This window comes from Perissodus microlepis, chromosome 3, assembly GCF_051167445.1.
Source record: "Perissodus microlepis isolate ML-2025 ecotype Zambia chromosome 3, ASM5116744v1, whole genome shotgun sequence".
In the NCBI taxonomy this organism is placed as follows: Eukaryota; Metazoa; Chordata; class Actinopteri; order Cichliformes; family Cichlidae; genus Perissodus; species Perissodus microlepis.
This window is the reverse complement of record NC_140463.1, coordinates 51,336,441-51,358,172: the sequence shown is the minus strand read 5'-3', so window position 1 is coordinate 51,358,172 and position 21,732 is coordinate 51,336,441. Positions and strand designations below refer to the sequence as shown.

At 42.0% G+C, this 21,732-nt stretch overlaps 2 protein-coding genes across 2 annotated transcripts in view; both read left to right on the top strand.

The window, feature by feature from the left end:
* LOC146391826 (protein NLRC3-like) overlaps positions 1-21,732 on the top strand; it is an 83,343-nt gene that overhangs the window by 23,177 nt on the left and 38,434 nt on the right. The gene's annotated exons all lie outside the window — the stretch shown is intronic.
* Positions 600-4,068, top strand: LOC146391829 (uncharacterized). The gene is made up of 6 exons (XM_084917286.1): positions 600-636; positions 1,604-1,927; positions 2,259-2,516; positions 2,662-2,729; positions 3,240-3,283; positions 4,017-4,068. Exons 1-6 carry the CDS (start codon positions 600-602, stop codon positions 4,066-4,068), a joined length of 783 nt encoding a protein of 260 aa, XP_084773412.1.

The following is a 21,732-nucleotide window of genomic DNA, read 5'->3' as shown; positions in this document are numbered from 1 at the left end:
AGGGTGGTTAATTCAGCCCAGTTGTCAGTAAGTTTAAAAGTTCTGATCTAATAAGCGGTTGGTCTGCTAGACATTTCTTTATTAATCACAGTTGTCAATGTTTTCTTGTATATCATGAAGTAAGAAACTAACAAGACATGTATATACACATAAAATATTTATTTATCTAAGAGGATAAATAAAAAAGTTATTCACATCAGAATAACATCATCACACTAAAGACATCAAACTAGAAAAAACTTCAACTATTTTTATTTAAGCTACTTCTGATTTTTAATTTAATCGGCTATTAACTGAGAGAAAACATTTCAAGATGGATTTTATCATACATTTACAGGTTTGGTCGCCATAAATACTTTTTAACTATCTACAACAATAAAACAACAAAGATGTGAAACTTAAAGGTTTGTTATACATCCGTTTGCTTACATGAAAGACTGGCTGCATGTTTTTCTTTGTTGTTCTTGCAGGTTTCAAAGCTACACGCCCTGGGCTACCAGCCAATTCTGTTTCTTGGACAGTTTGACCGTAAGGGCCGTATAGTAGGGGACGTGATCGCTCACATCGAACCAGCGGAAGGTGCTGCACGTGACATCCTCATGAAGATGAGGAAACTTTATGAACACCTTCTGAGAAGTAAGATATGCTTTGTCCATTATCTGTAACCAGGTCTCCTTATCAGGTAGCCTATCCTAGCTGTCTTTGGGTGATACTCATGGTACACCCTAGATAAGTAGGCAGTTCACCACGAGGTACATAGAGACAAACAAGATGGTGAAGACGAGGATAGTTCAGAGTCACCAGCTATTCTATTCAACTCTACTCTATTCTGTTCTATTCTATTATTCAGCCAAGTTTCAGACCAGTAACCTTCTTGCTGTGAGGTGACAGCTGCCCTACATGTCCTGTGGCTAACATGAAAATAGTGTTATATCTGCCTTATTACCTCCCCATGTGGTGTTCACATCACCAAAGCTAGCCATCGAGAACCTCTGGTGTTACCTGACTTAACAATTTTGTATATGTGTGTGTGTATATTATGGTCTTTCACACTCATGTATATACAAATGTAATTGTACAAATCTTCTCGAACACCACACCTGATAATTCTCTTTGAGACTTTCTAGTATAACAAATACATATGTAAACATGTTACCAATATGAACACAAAGATTCTTATACACTTATATACTTCTTAAGAGGTCACCTGATTACCTCCCTGAGGTCGTTAGCATCACCACTGTACAAAACTCTTAAGTCACAGTAGGTTGAAGTGTCAAATGTTATGCACTACAAAGTCAGGAAAGTCATGTCATCAGAGGATAAAAGTCATTAGCTCTCTGGATTTATAGTCACACTCATTAATTTATTAATGTACAAAGTAGAAAAGCACTACAGATGTCACACTACCCCTGAGGGCACTTGTCCTGAATGATTTGGGTCAGTGAGGGTGTGAGATGCCTTATTTGATGCCAATATTTACAAGTTGTAACTTTAGTAAAAACCTAACTGAAAACATGCAAATCACTACTTATTATGTGTTTATGTGTACTGTACATTTTCAACCCCCTTTAATGAATATTTAGTATTTAAAATTTTGCAGAATTACAAGTTTCACCTCCTGCTAAAAGTTCTACACCAGCAGCTGGACCATCCTCTGCTGACAACGTGGATGCTGGACCAGTCCCAGACCCAGAGGCTCTAAACCAGGAATTTATTCTTCATTTAGAGCCTGAACCAACATCTTCCCTCTGTCAGCCTCCTGCATCCTCCTCTTCATCGCCGCTTCCTCCTGCATCCTCCTCTTCATCGCCGCTTCCTCCTGCATCCTCCTCTTCATCTCTGCTTCCTCCTGCATCCTCCTCTTCATCTCTGCTTCCTCCTGCATCCTCCTCTTCATCTCTGCTTCCTCCTGCATCCTCCTCTCTGTCTCTGCTTCCTCCTGCATCCTCCTCTTCATCGCCGCTTCCTCCTGCATCCTCCTCTTCATCGCCGCTTCCTCCTGCATCCTCCTCTTCATCTCTGCTTCCTCCTGCATCCTCCTCTTCATCTCTGCTTCCTCCTGCATCCTCCTCTTCATCGCCGCTTCCTCCTGCATCCTCCTCTTCATCGCCGCTTCCTCCTGCATCCTCCTCTTCATCTCTGCTTCCTCCTGCATCCTCCTCCTGCATCTCTGCTTCCTCCTGCATCCTCCTCTTCATCTCTGCTTCCTCCTGCATCTTCCTCTTCATCTCTGCTTCCTCCTGCATCCTCCTCTTCATCTCTGCTTCCTCCTGCATCCTCCTCTTCATCTCTGCTTCCTCCTGCATCCTCCTCTTCATCTCTGCTTCCTCCTGCATCTTCCTCTCCGTCTCTGCTTCCTCCTGCATCCTCCTCTTCATCTCTGCTTCCTCCTGCATCCTCCTCTTCATCTCTGCTTCCTCCTGCATCTTCCTCTCCATCTCCACTTCCTCCATCTCCCTCAATTTCTACGGCGTACACCTCGGATGTCCCAACCAAAAAAAGGAAAAGGAAAGGTTAGACGTTGTGTTATTGTAAATGTACAAAACACACGACAGGTTCGTTAAGTTTGATAAGATTTCTTTTTTCATTTTTGTTTCATTCTTTCATTTTCTCCAGTTTTACAGACCTCATGTAAATATTTCATTTGTTATTTTTCAGAATGCCGAAAACACCGTACACAGAAGATTTTCAAATATGAAGAGATAGTAGACAGGAGAGTTGTAAATGTAAGTAATTTAGCCTGCTGCTGTGCAGACTTGTTTACGTCTTTGGACTTCCCGGATTTGAACTGTGCCTGACTGACTATCCATAAGCTTTTGTATTTGATGAATCGACACTAATTCAGCCACTGAGTCAGGATTTTCCTCCAAATAGGACATTAAATAAGAACATACCACCTGATACGACCTGGTCGTGCTGCCTTCCTGATGTTTACGTGCTTTAAAGTCCTCCTGACATCATGCTCAGAAGGAGTGATTGATGTGGAGGTGCTCCTTCCCATTCAGTAACATCTGCTTCAGTTAGTTTTGCTTGTGAGCCACAATGTAAGCAGTGTTGCTTTGCTGACATGCACTCGATGCTGGCAGTACAAGCATTGTAGTGGTTCTTATGTTTTTGTAAACTAATTGTATAATATATTGAGCCATTCAATAGTACACAAATGTTTATAAGCTCCTTTTTGTATGCAACTTGCATGTCTTTCTGAATTAATTGTTTGTTTATATCGTGTTTTTCAGGAAAAAGAAGAAGTTAAAGTCAAGTGGAAGCCCTGCTCAACATGGTATGTAGTAACAACTTTGTTGGACGGGAACAGACATTCATATTGTTGATAAATAGTTATCACCTCAATTTGAATTCATGTATTTGGACTAAAGTAAATTGGGAGCTTTTAGCTGTCAAGCTGCTCTTCTGTGAGGAGCTTGATAGCTGTCCACCTCCAAAGTTCATTATGAGTTTTGGAGGTGGACGTGGTCAAGACTTTTAAGAGTTGGCATAAGACTTTAGTTCTTTATAGAGCTTATAGTTAGGGCTGGTTCAGGTCAGCCCTTAGTTATGCTGTCACAGGACCAGACTGCTGGGGGTTAGTGTCCCCCCCCCCCTCTCTCTCTGTCTGTCTCTTTCAGGGTTATGCAGGCTCAGTATTGGTTGAAGATGCAGTCACATCTCCTTTTACTAAAACCTCTCCCCCTCTCCCTCACCACCATCTGTAAACATACATGTCTCAGTAATGCAGTTCATGCATGTTACTAACTAAACGTCTTCCCTGGAGTTTCTGTGCTCTCTCATCCAGCAGGTTCTGAAGCATCGTGGCTGCTGCTGTGGTCCTGCTTGACGTCTGCTTCATATATTATTACTCTCTGACTTCATTTGATTAATTTATATTACAATGAAGGTGTATAAAGCATGACATGAATATAGAAGATATTTCGTCCTAAAAAATTGTCATATGTCACAACCTAAATTATCCTAGTTTGTGTGTGTGGTTGTTGTTTGTTATGTTTTTCTCCTGACAGTGGCAAAGTGTGGGATGACCCATGGGAACCTGCGCAGTTTTACACACAGTAAACCAGGCACCACAGGTCGCAGAGATCGCACAGTTCACAGTTTGTAGTTCAGCATAAAAGTTCAAAATAAAATATTTACTATACAATTCTAACCAGTGTCAGTCTCTGTTTCACTCTCTAATTGTGGCTTAAGTACCTAACACATTCATGAGTCTGATCCATCAATAATATCTTCCCAGCACTCGATATCTCATAGTTTTACATATCAGCCAACATTATTGTCTACATGCTCATAAATATAGAAGTGACTTGGCTATTATAACATGTTGCAAGTTAAAGTAATACTGCACTGCACGTAAAGTAAGTAACATCTTGTATGAGGTGATTAGGGTCAGCAGTACTGTGTATGGGAGCCTAAAGCAAAGTTAACTGCACCAGTAGCAGCTTCACAACATGTTGTATATTATACGTTTCTACCTTTTTGTAATATGTCATCTGTCATGTTTAGATGCAGTGACAATTGCACATTTGGAGTCGTGGTCATATGTGGTTTTTATATATATATATATATATATATATATATACAGGGTATTAGAAAAAAAATTGACATTTTTTTCTATTTTTCTTGTTTGTTTGCCAATCATTATTGTGTACATATTACATATGTAACATTATTGTTAATATTATTATTAGATACCAAAGATACAATTTGATTAAGGGTTTTCCTGTCAAAATGTCAATAAAAATGCAATTACACGCGTAAACAATAGGATCAAAATACACTTTTAAAAAGTCTGTTGATCAAATACTGATTTTCAAATCATCAAAGAGGAAAATAGAGATAAAATAATCTGAATACTAACAGTGATCTTGGATGATGATGGAGGCTTGAATGGATTATTCTGTTTCAATCAATAGGTTCATATCTATGACAATAATTTGATAAGTTTAACAGGTTGGTTCAGGCCTGGCAATACAGCAAATATTCACAAACTTTTGTTTTTGAAGAATGTTTCTCTTTTTTGGGATGAAGCTATCTGGCAACATGACACAGCCCTTTACCCTCATCTGTATGTCTGTCATGTGGCTATGGTACTGGGTTTTGGTTTGATGCATATGCAGGTTACAGCTGGGGAATGGCAGTATGTTGTGGATTGATTTGGCATGTTCAACCACTGTTACACCAAACTCTCTCACTTATAACATGATCAAGGCCTCTTACCCAGTGTCATGGATTCTCTGTAGTTTTGGGGACACAGGTCCAAAGTCTGAGGCAGTGAGTCAGATCAAAGAAGGCCATGATTCTAAAATGGGAGTTTACTCGTGTCATTGTATATATCCAGGAATATGTGCCTGAGGATAGTTGTCATGAAATCAATATTAAATCAAAGTATTCCTTAATTACCACAGCTGGCATGAGTTCTCCAAAGCTGGCTGCTGTCTCAGGACCTGTCTCCAAAAAGGACCAGGGAGCACTAACATGTTATGTTCTAAACTGATGAAGAAAATGCACATTAAACATAGTATAAACTTACTATGTTAAGTAATGTGAAGAGGATGCCTTTAGCTCCTATTGGGTTGGTTCCTTGATCAGTGCAATACAGAATCATTAATCGGGTTTGATGTAATGTCCTTCAAACACGTCAAAATGAGGCTCTGTAGTCTGTGTGGCCTCCACATGCCTGTATGACCTCACTACAACACCTGGGCATGCTCCTGATGAAGTGGCAGATGGTCTCCTGATGGATCTCCTCCCAGACTCCAGGACTAAAGCATCTGCCAACTCCTGGACAGTCTGTGGTGCAGTTGGTGGATGGAGTGAGACATGATGACCCAGATGTCCTCAAATGGATTCAGGTCTGGGGAATGGGCGGGCCAGTCCACAGCATCAATGCCTTCGTCTTGCAGGAACTGCTGACACACTCCAGCCACATGAGGTCTAGCGTTGTCTTGCATTAGGAGGAACCCGGGGCCACCCGCACCAGCATATAGTCTCACAAGGGGTCTGAGGATCTAATTTCAGCACCTAATGGCAGTCAGGCTACCTCTGCCGAGCACATGGAGGGCTGTGCGGTCCCCCAAAGAAATGCCACCCCACACCATTAGTGACCCACTGCCCAACCATTATGCTGGAGGATGTTTCAGGCAGCAGAAGGTTCTCCAATATGTCTCCAGACTCTGTCACAAGTACTTAGTGTGAACTTGCTTTCATCTGTGAAGAGCACAGGGCGTCAGTGGCAAAGTTGCCAATCTTGGTGTTCTCTGGCAAATGCCAAACATCCTGCACGATGTTGGGCTGTAAGCACAACCCCCACCTGTGGACGTCGAGCCCTCATACCACCCTCATGGAGTCAGTATCTGACCGCTTGAACAGACGTGCATATTTGTGGCCTGCTGGAGGTCATTTTGCACAGCTCTGGCCTTTCTTTCCTACCCCACAGTACCTTTCCTTATCTTTTGTTTCCTACTCTTTTACTTAGTCTTTGATCACGGTTGTCTTTCTAGATAATTAATTTCATTTGCTCTGGGGCGAGTCACTGGCTCGGGTGCATTCTGGGACTGTCAGTTCACCAGTGTGCTGGCATGCTTCTTAACAAACACACCACTACAGCAAACATCTCAGTTGTACTTGTTGATTTCTTCAACAAAACACTGAACAAAAAATGTCCTTGTGAGTGTGCTGCCTGGTGCTTTTACATTTTGTGGTAATTTGAGCAGCCCAGAGAGCATCCCATGAATTAAATGATGTTATTGTATCTGAACATGTAAACTAGTCATTAAATTAGATGGGAAAGAATGATTCAGGGTAAACAACTGCACCAAGGGAATTACATTTTTCTTCTCAACATGTAAAATGTCTGTTGATAAGCAATTTCTAAAACAGACATTATAAAAATCACATTAAACAGATGTGATTAACTTTTTATTTTACCAAACATAACATCAATGATGACACAATCAGTCTTCATCAGAAGTGCTCAAATCACTCTCAGCGGCATCGTCTGGAATGTCCTCCTCCTCCTCCTCCTCCTCCTCCGAGTCCATTTCCAGGAGTGGTTGGTGGCTGAGGATTCTCTTGTACACGTCCTTTACTTTGAGCGTTTCAGCTTTCAGTTCACTTTGCTGTTTTTAAACCAGGCTATGGAGTCCTTTCTGTGCATCCTCCGACATGCCAACAAGGGAGGCTGTAAAAACAACAAAACTATTAAATAGAAGTAAAACAAACAAACAAACAAACAAACAAACCTCACCTCATAAACACAAGGAATTAGGATCATAATTAAACTTTTTTTAAGGGACAAGGCAGTGTCAGCTAGCAACCCAAATATAGGTAAAAGATCCAGTAAGACTTTAGCATCTGCTATTATTTTCAATCAATTCATCACCAAATGTATAAATAAATAAAAGATGTGCTTACAGTCTGAGGAGATTGTCCCCAACACCACAGATCGCATTCGCAACACTGTCCAGTGATGCTGCATCTCCCTGCAAAGGATCATCTCCTCCTCTCTCAGGCGCCTCACAGCCATCACCTTCTCAAAGACCTTTCTCTTTGTCCGGAGGTCAGCAGCAGCTACAGTTTAACAACATCAGATGGGAAAACATAGTAGCATATTATGATTCAAGAACAAAACATTCAACTACTGCTCAGATACTGGGAGTTTGTTTAAAAAGGATATTTAGAAATCAAGAGCTTACGTTCACTTGTGCTCTGCCAGGGCCAAACGTCGGTCTGGATGAGGGCATCACTGGATACGATTTGCTTTGTTGGTTCAGCGAGCTTGTTGTAGTCGACAACAGCAGCCGCCAAGCGTTTCTTCTCATCTAAGATGACCCTGTGAATTCTGTGTTGCCTCTTGTTGCTATCTGTAAATAATCATAAAAAAGGAACACCTTCACATAACGCATATATTTACATTTTAATCTACACTCATCAATTTGTTTGCTAGAACAAATCACATCCAGCTTAAACAAACCTGGATCTGATTTTATTCTGTTTACAAAGTAGCTGTACAAGCTGTACAAACTGAGCATCAAACGGTCCATTTCAAAGAAACTGGGACACCATTTTGTCTGTAAAGACTTTGTGTTCGCACTCTGATGATGACGACAAGCTCCTCTATTGGTGCCTGCAACGCTCCAAGGCTGCCATCAGTTTGATCACTTTCTAAGTGAGAGGAATATTAATCAGAATACAGGATGAGTAACAGTCACCAAACTACAGTGGACTCTGTAATCACTGACTTGATGATATTCATTATAAGACATCTGGAGCCTTCATGTGCTGCATTATCATGAGATAACAAGTATGTTGGTGTTCAGGTTTATAAAACCAACTAGTACGACATCACTTCAACCCAGGTCCAATCCAATTTGATCAAACGCAACGACTCTGCCATCAATTCTGCTTTTACAAGGCTTATTTTTCATTGTTTGTTGACACCGTCAGAAAGATCTTAATTCTAAGTTCTTTAATGAGGCCATGGTGGGTCCTGTTGTTATACACGACTGCATTATATTGAGACTCACCTTCAGCCCATTGCTGCACATCGACCACCCATTGCTGCAGTGTGTCGTCATCCACACCCAGCTCATTTCTGCTCGCATTCAGGCTCTCCACTTGTTCTCCAAGGATCCTTATGATCTAAGAATACATTAATAAATGTCATTCATATGGACATTTTTAGAGTACTGGTGTTTTCCCCCATTACCACACACATTAAAATGGGTGTTGAAAAAATGACCTTTAGATCTCTCTGGCTCAAAGTGCGGCCCAGTTGTTCCACTTTCCTTTTGTTCCAGCCCAAAGCCAGGAGGGTCAGCATGTCTGTTCGCCCTGCATTTCAGTTAGTATACAAATAAGAATGAATGAGCAGGAGACTGAGTGGAATCTCACACACAGACACACACCTGCTTTAGACATGTACTTCGTTGTGATGGCCGCCCTAGACAGGAAACTGTTTACTTGTTCCACCTCTTCTCCAACTGTAGAACCGGCCCCATCCTGAAACGCACCTCCCCATTTGATCTATAGAAAGGAGGTCACAATACATGACTGCTGAATTCATTCAACCTTATAACAAAATGTCTTAAACGTATCCAAGACTACAAGCTGCAGTATACCTCGCATATCCAAGTGTGAGCTTTAGCATGCATGACGGAGAGAAAAGGACGCATTGACAAGAGGTTCCTCAGCTCAGGGCACTGCTGAGCCACGTTGGTTAAATATGGGAAATATTTACAGGCCACATCGGAGCAAAGGAACATAATATGTCCTGGGACGCTAGCTGCCAACTTCCTCTGGAGAAAAAGGGGGTAAGCAAAGATCTCCCCTCGAAACATGTCCAATGCAGCTAGGAGGACTAACAGCAAACAAACAGCTATTTCCATGCCCTCTTCATCCAACTTCCCAAATGCAAAAGAATTAGCTGAATTAGCCTTAAGTCACGTTCACACAACACCTCATAAAAACCATGTTTTTATTTTTTTAAATACACATGGTGACAAAATGAAGTATGCATTAAGATAAAGTCAAGTAAATAGTATTACGACAACACCAAGAGAAAAACAAAATAAATATCCACCCATCCAAATATGTATCCACACACACGTATGTGTATATGGTTATGGTCATTTTAACAAGATTAACGCTAACAGCACTAATATATATGTGTATCTTACATCATTTGTGTGTCTCTGGATGTATTTCACAAACTCAGCAACTTCCTCATCTTTTTCAATGAAGACACCTTCAAAGTTCGCCTGCTCTGAAGTGCTGAACGAACACAGTGACAGTTGTTCCTTTACTAAAGGCATCAGCTGATATTCGGCCAGTCTTTTAAGTAGAGGACAAACAACAGAATATTCAAGGACAGTCATCATAAACATTGATTTGCACAATTTCCTTAAACTTGACAAATTTAGAAACTCACCCTTCCAAAATGGGCTGTTCTTTCATCCAGCACTTTGACAAATGCCTTAAGTGACATCCCTGGTGCAGCTTCTTAATGTCATAGAAAGACTGAAAGACATCCATTGAAAACAGGGTGCAGAAATTTAAGGTGCCAGGCCAATATCCACCACCCTGGAAGTCCTTAACTGAGGGGGACCACATTAGGTCACAGCTGGTGCAGCTCACCACTGGCAGTGCAAGGTTATAACGGCCTTTAGGAAGGATAAGGAGAAATCCAGTCATGGCTCAACAAAGGCATTCATTTTTTTCATGTTGTGAAGATTTCATGTTGTTTTCAAAGCGGTCTGGTAAATCCAAATGACCTTTGACAGGTGCCCACATATACTGCGGGCCGAGGGTAATTCAAAACAATGTAGTAATGTACAATTTGCACTAAAACCTGCAAACACATCTATTGTGTATGTACTGTGTGACAAAAGAGCAACTTACCATTTATGGTTACAAGAGCCACAATTGCACCGGGTGAAACCTCAACGTTACCTGCTGGGCAGTCACACACACGGTCTGGCCTTTGCACAGGCAACAGCCAAACTAACATTAAAAACACACAATATATATAAAAAGAATTGGAAATTAAATGATACACAATAAATATACAATAACAGCACAGACTCATAGTACATAGCAAGAAATGCATAGGACTTAAAAACCGTACCTATTGGCTTGTGAAACTCTGATGAAGGCTGCAAAAACCCTCCAGAAGAATAAATAGGGCACCTCTGTGGGGGAGGAGCTTTGCCGAGCTTTAAAACTGGCACCTTTCGCACGTACGAGCACGCGCACATGCACTCTCTTGCACGCGCGTTCACTCATCCGAAAAAGGGGCACTTCCGGGCCATGCGGTCCCACTGCGCATGCTCTGTCTCCTACTGGTCGTGTTATAAAGAAAAAGCAATATAATGGAGAGAAAAGGGTTTGGTTTTTATAGCTTTTTCATGGGATACCCACCACACTTTCAGCAAGAATTTCCACCTCCAACTATGGCATTCACATCAGACATCCGAGCAGCCTCTGACCCCCTAGGTATGTCTGCAGATATCCGATCTTCATCACTCCATCAAGAGTCTACAGAGACTGATTTTAATTTTGCGTTTAGAGGTGTGTGCGGGTATGTTTATTCAATTAAATATAGTGATGGAAAAGTGACCCTGTATGTAGATTCTGGTGAGGGGAGATTTGGGGAGTTGGCAGGACACACTCTATGTCTATCAAAAATTGGAAACCGTTTCGCTCAGTCGTCTGTCCGGACCTGGATCAACCGGGGTTCCCGGAGATGCTTTATGTTTCGCAATGGGTCAGTCCAACAGGACCTGAACTCTACTGTGTAGAAGTGGACCGTTTCAATCGTCCTGGTGACAACTTCATTTTTCTTAGTGTGTGTGAAGACAGGGAGGGTGTAATTGCGGACAGGGGCCTCTAAAGAGGTTGAACCCATACCCCCTCACCCTTGAAGAACGTTTATCATGGTTTAAGGATTTGTTTTTTATTCAGTGGTCAGACTGGAGAGCACTGCAGCGGGTGTTTAATGAGGTCGATAAGACTATCAAGAGAGACAAGGTCACCTCTTCTTATGAGAATATTAGGAAGCGTCTTGTATATGATCAGCTCGCACATGGCCCGAAGATTGGTTTACCTTCTGCCATGTTCAATTCAATTCAATTCAATTTTATTTATATAGCGCCAAATCACAACAAAAGTCGCCTCAAGGCGCTTCATAGATACAGAGAAAAACCCAACAATCATATGACCCCCTATGAGCAAGCACTTTGGCGACAGTGGGAAGGAAAAACTCCCTTTTAACAGGAAGAAACCTCCGGCAGAACCAGGCTCAGGGAGGGGCGGCCATCTGCTGAGACCGGTTGGGGTGAGAGAAGGAAGACAGGATAAAAGACATGCTGTGGAAGAGAGACAGAGGTTAATAACAGATATGATTCAATGCAGAGAGGTCTATTAATACATAGTGAGTGAGAAAGGTGACTGGAAAGGAAAAACTCAATGCATCTTGGGAATCCCCCGGCAGCCTACGTCTATTGCAGCATAACTAAGGGAGGATTCAGGGTCACCTGGTCCAGCCCTAACTATATGCTTTAGCAAAAAGGAAAGTTTTAAGCCTAATCTTAAAAGTAGAGATAGTTTCTGTCTCCCGAATCCAAACTGGAAGCTGGTTCAACAGAAGAGGGGCCTGAAAACTGAAGGCTCTGCCTCCCATTCTACTTTTAAATACTCTAGGAACAACAAGTAGGCCTGCAGAGCGAGAGCGAAGTGCTCTAATAGGCTGATATGGTACTACAAGGTCATTAAGATAAGATGGGGCCTGATTATTTAAGACCTTGTATGTGAGGAGCAGGATTTTGAATTCAATTCTGGATTTAACAGGAAGCCAATGAAGGGAAGCCAAAACAGGAGAAATATGCTCTCTCCTTCTAGTCCCTGTCAGGACTCTTGCTGCAGCATTTTGGATTAGCTGAAGGCTTTTCAGTGAGTTTTTTGGACATCCTGATAATAATGAATTACAGTCGTCCAGCCTGGAAGTAATAAATGCATGAACTAGTTTTTCAGCGTCACTCTGAGACAGGATATTTCTAATTTTAGAGATGTTGCGCAAATGGAAGAAAGCAGTCTTACATATTTGTTTAATATGTGCGTTGAAGGACATGTCCTGGTCAAAAATGACTCCAAGGTTCCTCACAGCGTTACTGGAGGCCAAGGTAATGCCATCCAGAGTAAGAATCTGGTTAGATACCATATTTCTAAGATTTTCAGGGCCGAGTACAATAACCTCAGTTTTATCTGAATTAAGAAGCAGAAAGTTAGCGGCCATCCAGGTCTTTATGTCTTTAAGACATTCCTGCAGTTTAACTCATTGGTGTGTGTTATCTGGCTTCATGGACAGATAGAGCTGGGTGTCATCGGCATAGCAGTGAAAATGTATGCTATGTCTTCTAATGATGCTGCCTAAGGGAAGCATGTATAATGTAAACAGAATTGGTCCTAGCACTGAACCCTGTGGAACTCCATAATTAACCTCAGTGTGTGAAGAGGACTCTCCATTTACATGCACAAATTGGAGTCTATTAGATAGATATGATACAAACCACTGCAGCGCAGTACCTGTAATACCTACAGCATGTTCTAATCGCTCTAATAGGATATTATGGTCAACAGTATCGAACGCTGCACTGAGGTCTAGCAGGACGAGCACAGAGATGAGTCCACTGTCAGAGGCCATAAGAAGATCATTTGTAACCTTCACTAAAGCTGTTTCTGTGCTGTGATGAGCTCTGAAACCTGACTGAAACTCTTCAAATAAACCATTCCTCTGCAGATGATCTGTTAGCTGTTCAGGCCAAAAATCATCAAAAACCCAGAGGACTGAAAAAAAGAAAAAAAACAAATGGTAGGTTGTCTCTGTGTGAGAGACATTGGCATTATACCCGATATTTTTAAAAAATGCAATGTGTGGATTTCTTTTACAGACAACATCTGCCATATTGTGGACCGCTCAGAGTCTCCCCCTCCAGCACTGCTAATCCAGACCCCACCGACTCCGCCCCCCTCTCCAGGATGCTCACAGGACTCTGCAGGATCACACCCGTCTGAGGAAACGGAAATCAACATTAAACTCGCAACCTTCCACCTGCTGTCGATGGCACTGAATGAGTATGTGTGTGGCACTATGTTAAAGACAGAGACATGAAAATAGTAGCCCCCCATTTTATTTGATGCTCAGAGACATTTTCTTTTAGTAAGGCCACTGTAATGTCAGTTTTACTGTTGTTTAAGTTCCACCAGCAGAGGGCGCTCAGTCCTGTACGCATCGGTAGCTGATGCTACACTAGAAGAAGTAGTGTCAGTGGTGAAGAGGCAGTGTACGGCCCGCGCGCCGAAAGAACTGATTAATCAGACATTTTTCTGTCTTTACAGCTTCTCTGTAAAAATAAATATGTTGCACGGGAGATGAGTTGGCCCATCATTTCAGCAGTGTAACATATTTTGGCGAGCCAGCCAGGAGGTGGCACTAGTGAGTCAACACCATCACCAACCACCTTCTTTCCCAAGAGACGAACCTTCAATCAAAAGAAATGGAAACTCTGCAACCTCTGCGTGACGAAGTGAGTGCAGCCTTGTGGCAGTTGGAGAGAGAGCATCTTGTGGATGTCTGCAGGCGACTGAAATGTTCCGGCCTGGACAGCGCAGAGTCTCACAGCAAGACCAAGAGGACACTCATCAGGTTGGCAGAGGGCATGTTTGATGATGTGGAGAAAAGTGAGGAAGAGGATCAAGTAAAACAGTTTTATAAAGACATTGCTGTATATATCCAGAGACTAAGCAAAGGGGAGAGTCAGTCAGAAAGGGAACCCCATGGCACAGAGTCTGGGCAAAAGAAAGATCTTGAGAACACCGCATGTGCTACTCCAGTACATATTGCAGATTACTCACCCAGAGCCCGACCAGAGGCAATGCGAACTCTTCAAGAGGTAACACTGAAGAGGGAGTTTAAAATCTGTGGGCAGATTGGAGAGCATGGGCAGAAGGATAAGCTATCCTATCTCAGCTTGATTCGCCAGATTGAGAATGGGAGTGAAAAAGGGCACTCGGAGACTGAAATCGTGGAAGCAGTAATTAGTCCAGGAACACCCCTAAGAGACATGTTGGAGATTAAACATGGGTTAACACTTAGCAAACTGCTCACCATATTAAAGGGACACTATAGTTTTCTGCCCCATCTCAGCGGGAGCAGATAAACAGGGAGCCAAGGTCGTAGCTTAGGCGCCGTGTGAGAGAAAGAATGTGAATGTTTAGGCTTTTATGATTAGGTGGGGGCCACTAGAGGCTATAAGAGTTTGATCAATGCTCCACCATTTTGAGATCTGATGCTGTCTGCGTACGGTGTCCATCTCCCACGCGTGTGATCATTAAAAATCATCGTTTGACTCAACCCGGCCGGACCAGTGTTGTTATTGTGGTTTGTCCTCTTGTGTCCATCCCCAATATTTGAATCCGTAACAGTTTGGGGGCTCGTCCTGTGGTATTGGGGTGGAATTTTGGAGGTTTGGACGGTCCGAGGTTGTCGAACGGACAGGCACAAGCCAGTGGTCTGACGTGAGTGGGCATAAGCCGGCTTATACAAAGGTAAGGCACTACCTGTTGAATTATTTCCAAAGTGTGCCAAATTGGACATGACAAAATTGAAGTCTACTCACTGAAAGTACTGGTAAATGTCGGTTTTAATTTTGATGAAAAAATCTCATGAGTTGAAGCAGTTAGAGTCTGCTAAGAAATAAATGCAGTTAGAGTCTGCTGAGAAATAAATGCAGTTAGAGTCTGCTAAGAAATAAATGCAGTTAGAGTCTGCTAAGAAATAAATGCAGTTAGAGTCTGCTGAGAAATAAATGCAGTTAGGGTCTGCTAAGAAATAAATGCAGTTAGAGTCTGCTAAGAAATAAATGCAGTTAGAGTCTGCTAAGAAATAAATGCAGTTAGAGGCTGCTAAGAAATAAATGCAGTTAGAGTCTGCTGAGAAATAAATGCAGTTAGAGTCTGCTAAGAAATAAATGCAGTTAGAGTCTGCTGAGAAATAAATGCAGTTAGAGTCTGCTGAGAAATAAATGCAGTTAGAGTCTGCTAAGAAATAAATGCAGTTAGAGTCTGCTAAGAAATAAATGCAGTTAGAGTCTGCTAAGAAATAAATGCAGTTAGAGGCTGCTGAGAAATAAATGCAGTTAGAGTCTGCTGAGAAATAAATGCAGTTAGAGTCTGCTAAGAAATAAATGCAGTTAGAGTCTGCTGAGAAATAAATGCAGTTAGAGTCTGCTGAGAAATAAATGCAGTTAGAGTCTGCTAAGAAATAAATGCAGTTAGAGTCTGCTAAGAAATAAATGCAGTTAGAGTCTGCTAAGAAATAAATGCAGTTAGAGTCTGCTGAGAAATAAATGCAGTTAGAGTCTGCTAAGAAATAAATGCAGTTAGAGTCTGCTGAGAAATAAATGCAGTTAGAGTCTGCTAAGAAATAAATGCAGTTAGAGTCTGCTGAGAAATAAATGCAGTTAGAGTCTGCTGAGAAATAAATGCAGTTAGAGGCTGCTGAGAAATAAATGCAGTTAGAGTCTGCTGAGAAATAAATGCAGTTAGAGTCTGCTAAGAAATAAATGCAGTTAGAGTCTGCTGAGAAATAAATGCAGTTAGAGTCTGCTAAGAAATTGGGTTGGAGTCCCAAGTAGTTTGATAGGGAATTGGTCATTTTGTGGGTTGGAGTCCCCATTGACCACTAGGTTGCACCTGCCTCAGTCATACTCTTGTTTTGGGGGGTTGACTGTTGTTTTAAAGTGTTATAAATTATTATAGGACGGCAGTTGGAGTCTGCTAGGAAGCGCAGTGCTCAGAGGTAACGCTTGCCAAGGTCGGGGACGCCTAGGCCTTGTCCTCTTTGAGGGATAGTCAGTTGGTCACTGTGGAGCTTGGGGCACTCCAGAATAACTAGTGGTTGCACCACTTTACCGTTTGGAACGGTGTCTGCGCTTTTTTGGACACTGTTAAATTGAGTTAGGGATTTTAGAGATTAGGCCAGATACAGTTAGAGGCTGATACTGGTTAATTGATTACAAAAAAGTTGGACTTTTTCGGTTGGACCCGTTAACTTAAATTTGTCAAAATTGTGTAGGCGCTAAATCTGCCAGGCCTGACAGTGGTTGTAAATATAAGACGTCTTTGTAATATAAAATAATAGAGCTGTGTGTGAGACGAGGCTGTGTGTGACGACAGCGCGCTGCAGCGCTGCGAGCTATTTTTAGACGGTGTGAACATGCAAATGAGGTGGCTGCTGTGAAGCGCACAGAGGAGTTTTGCTTCCGGTTTATCGTGTTATTGAGTGTTATAATTATGATTTGCAAATACTGTTAAAGACCTGTAAATAAGATGCTGATTTTGCTGATTATAATATTACAATAAGGTTTTGAATGACTACGGTGAATGTTTGATGTTTGGCTGAGTTTTGATATAGAAAAGACAAATCGTGCATGATTTAGACCGGCACTTCAGTCGGCAGAGTAAGACTGAGTGATAAATACAGCTGTGATTTGTTTCAGTTTTATGGTGTGAAGCAGGATTTATAAGATTTTTAAAGTGACTCTTGGTTCAGCCCAATAATATAAGCGGTTACATTTGATTTACTGTTGGTTTTATCATAATATAGGGTGAGATCAAGCACGAAGTTCAGCTGTGTGTGTGACAGGAACTCTGCATGCCCATAAAAGGCAACGGCCGGACTGTGAGAAGTATGCACCGAGAGAGAGAGAGTAAAATCTCGTCAGATGAAGTGAGTGGATGTTTTCAGAAAAGAAATAGTAAGTAAATGTTTTAGTGTGTTAATACAGGTGGATTTCTCCCAACCTGGAAACCTGAGTACAGCGGCAAAAGCATAAACAGAATTGGGACGACAGACAGGCCAAGCTTTGGCTCAAAAGTTTACAGCTTGACCTCACTCTGTCCCCACCTGGAAAAGAAGCTTAAAGGACATCTTCTCCTCCAGTTATCGGTTACCATCACTGGAAATTTGCAGGCAAGTTTTTGACTGAATTGTTATTGGCACCATGTGTCCCTGAATCTCACAAGCAAGCTCTAACTCCTGGCTGTAGACATGAAATGCTGTTATTTAAGGTGGGAAATCAAAATTTGGGAAACAAAATAAAAACACACACACAACCAGAGAAATGTATGAGAAAGGCACGTGTTAGAGGAATGCCTTGTTTGAGAAAAAAGTTAAAATAACCCACCTACAAACGCACACACACGCAATGAAGAAACAGCTTACATTCATGAACACGTGAAGATTTTCCAGCAAGGTTAAAGCAGCGAAACTTAACATACACCTGTTGTTGAATGATAAAGTTTATCCACTACTAACAAATAAACTTTTTGGGTTGCAGGACAACAACTTAACTTCAAAAAAAAAAAAAAAAAAGACACTGGTCTGACCAACCAGTGATGACACGACAAATTTAGTGGGTAAAAGATTCAAATTGTGACATGTTTTCTGCTGATTGATTAATACAAGTGATTACTGAATGAAAGAAAATTCCTTTTTGGGCTTTTAAACATGATCTTAACAATTTTAACATGTACCTGTGTTGTCCTGTCAGCTTGGTGGGTTATGAGTTGATTATATAGTGAGAAAAAAAACAAAAGAAAGGGGGAGAGAAGGCTGACACAGGGCCTGGCCCAGTGTTTCTCCCCTCTCTGAATAACACAGCCAACACAACATCATTTTCCTGTTCGTCTGTTTTTGTTTTGTTTTTGTTTTGTTTTTGTTTTTTCTCTTTATGCTTGATTACAGGCTGCTTTGCCGAGGCTGACCTGGACTCCTGCTCTCCCCTCTACCATCTTTGCTCACTCCTCTACCATCTTTGATGTGACCCTGACCAAATGCTACAGCAGCTGGACCCACAACAACAACCTGCAAATGTCAACAGTGCTGCAGGAAAACGATCTCATGCAGCGGAGACGGAGAGCGTTAAATCCAAGGCCCGTTTCACTACACGGGGGAGATTTCCAGACAGCTTCAGCTAACAGAGCTCTGACGAGACGCCCATTAAGCCCAGATGAAAAGTGAGGCCGAGCAAAAGAATGCTGACCTTAACAACTCTGCATTAAAACTGTGCAGGACAGTGACTGACCAACACGGATGATCGGGCAGCAAAAAGGGCGTGCCAGAGACAGGAGGAGTAACTGAGGTCAGGAGGCACCTCAGAATGGACAAAAGCACAAGAAGAAAATAAGCTGAAGGCACAGGTGTCGGGGCTCGGCCAGGAGCTGACCTCTGAGAAGAGCCGGACAGCAGAGCTGCAGAAGGCCGTGGAGCAAAGCAAGGAAAACATCAATGGACTTTAATCTGACGTGTACGGAAAAGACTCTGAGGTTTCTGCCCTCAGTAAGAGCTCAAGGCATCAGAGCAGAAACTGAGCATGGCTCAGGAGGAGCTGGCTGATAATCGAACCCATCAGTCAGGCTTGGAGTCCCAGACACAGGACTTGAAACCAGGCCGGAGCTTGCTGGAGCAGGAGGTCGCCAAACCTGACAAGAAGCTCCTACAGCAGGAGCAAGCCCTGAAGGAGCTACAGAAGCAAAAGGGTCAAGTTAAGGAGGAGCTGGACAAGGAGAAGATGCAGGACACTGGAGAAAAGGACTGCCTCAATTGGGGCCAGAACCAGTATGGACAGAACTTTGAGCAGCAGCACCAATGGATGCAAACAGACTGAAATGGAGGAGGGCAGGACCCCAGGGCACGCTTCAGGCCGTGGTTTACCCAGAACACCAGAACAGGAAGGCGATGAACACAAACACACACAAACACACACAAACACACACATCTACATGCACTGACTCAGAATGAAGAGAAACACACATATGAACACATATGCACTCGTTGATTCACTGACAAACACACACACACACGCGCTGAGTCAATTGAGTGAGAAATGACACACACACACACGCACACAAATCGAAATGCTGATTCAGTTCACTGAGAAGTGATCCACACACACACACACACACACATGCACACGCTTGTGCAATGAAGAGTGATGCACACACACACGCTGCTGCAATGAAGAATGCTTTACTAACAAATGCTTATGCTGACACGCAAAAAGCTGCACACAAACGTCCAAATACAGAATCTGTTACAACAACAAGAAGCCATTGATTGTTTATTGGTTAAATGTGTTTCATGTCACCCAGAGGGCGTTTGTGTAGATTTGGGGGACAGGGTCTAAAGCAGTTTGGTTATGAAAACAATGTCTGTGCGTGATGTCTGTTTATGGCTCAAGGCCTCGACTGAATTGTTTACTGTGCTTCACACAGCCTGATAAGGAGCAGTGGTACAGAGTGAAAATGATGAATTAACGGAGTGAGATTTAATTGAAGGAGGAACACACTGAAAAAAAATAAATAAATAAATAAAATCCAACAACTCAATTTGTTCTCATTGAGACGACACGATACGATCTAATAAGAGTGGTTAGCTGCTGAACTCACGGAATCCACAACACCGCATAAGATTTCAAACTACAGGAAAATCACTGGAGTTATAAGAGGCAGACAGCGACACACACACCCCATGCATGCTATTGCTATTTATTGTGGATTAACCTGTCAAGGACAAGAACAAAAGAATTCTGCATCAAATACCGGAAATCATAGCTTTCCTGTATTTCCTACATTGTTGGCATGCTGGCTGGTGCTGTTGCTCCACATTAAGAAGGTCTTGGGTGCAGGTCCACAGTCTGGCTAGTTTGCAGTGGTTTCTCTCTGGGTGTTCTGGTTTCCTGCCACAGTGAAAAGTCATGCAGCTATTAGAGCTAGGTTAATTGATGATTCTAAATTATCCATGAATGTGAGTGTGAATGGCTGTTTGTTTCTATCTGATAGACTGGTCAGCTGTCCGGGGTGTACCCTGCCTGGCAACCTATCACTTCAGGGTTATTTCCCAGCCCTGGTGCAACCAGGAGAAAGATAGGAGGATGGTAGTTGTTGTAGACCCATTCAATTTTTATGGTAACCAGGATCTAGACTTTGTTGAGCCGTATGCAATATGAAGACAACATGTAGTATTTAAGTGACCAAGTAGAATTTGAATAAAAGTTATTGAATAGTGTTGAAATAAACTGACAGAATTGAAGGATCAAAATATTCCAGGAGCTCAACTTACTCCATCTGAACATGTTTCAATCGTGTTTTATGAACACAAAATGCAGGTTTACTGAATATGAAAAGGTTGTGTTGATTTAACTCAGTTGTTTAAGTTTCTGTCGGAGCAAAACATTTGTGTGCAACCAGTGTCCACTATTGAATCAAGTAAATCCAACACGTTTTTTGTCAGGGCAAAAAGGAGTTACGGTCCCTGTATTCCTGCACAATATTGTCCCAGGAGGGAGAAAAACTTTCTGGTGAATTTTAGTTGATTTTTGGGTTTTGCTTAACACTAGGTTGATTTCATCAGTGAGGTTTGGATTGTTTTCTTTCTCTAAGAGAGAGAAAGATGGTTTTATGCTTGGACATGTTTGCAATGGGCCCCAGTATTTGTTATTATAAGAGTATTTTATTGGTTACGTTTGTTTTTGCTTTTGTTACAGTGCACTGAAATAAGAACATCTGAGAGGTGTGATCCACCGGTGGTGATATTTTGGTATTTTGTGAGTTCCTGATTTAACAAATCAGCTCTTTAATCCAGGCCTGAGAGATTGAACTTTAAAGCGCTATAAAATATTCTTACTGACGACAGTCGCAAAGTGTTTTTCTCCATGATTATAATGGGCTTGGGAGAAATTCACTTATATGGGACATTGATCACATGAGAAGTCCTGAGCCTAAAAGGATTGCAGCGAGTCAATCCAGTCAAAAAACAAGGAACTGTTTTCCTTTAAAATGATGACGTCATCTTGCTGGTGAGGGAGGCTCGAATAGGTTGCGCGTGAGACTCCATTATCAGCAACTTCTGGTATGAATGTGTGTGGATGTATGCATGTGGCTGGACTGTGATGGACTGACGACTAAAAGTTTTAACTGATTTGATACTGAGACAAAAACGGTGCCGACTTTAGGATTAGTAAATGTCCACAAACAATTCACCCAGCCTATAAAAAAAAAAGGTGGATGTTTTGTCTTGCTTTGATTTGTTTTTACAAGAACAGAAGGATGACAGAGACTAAAGGGGGAGGCTGTAGCTTCACATGAGCGTGAACTGCAGACTGA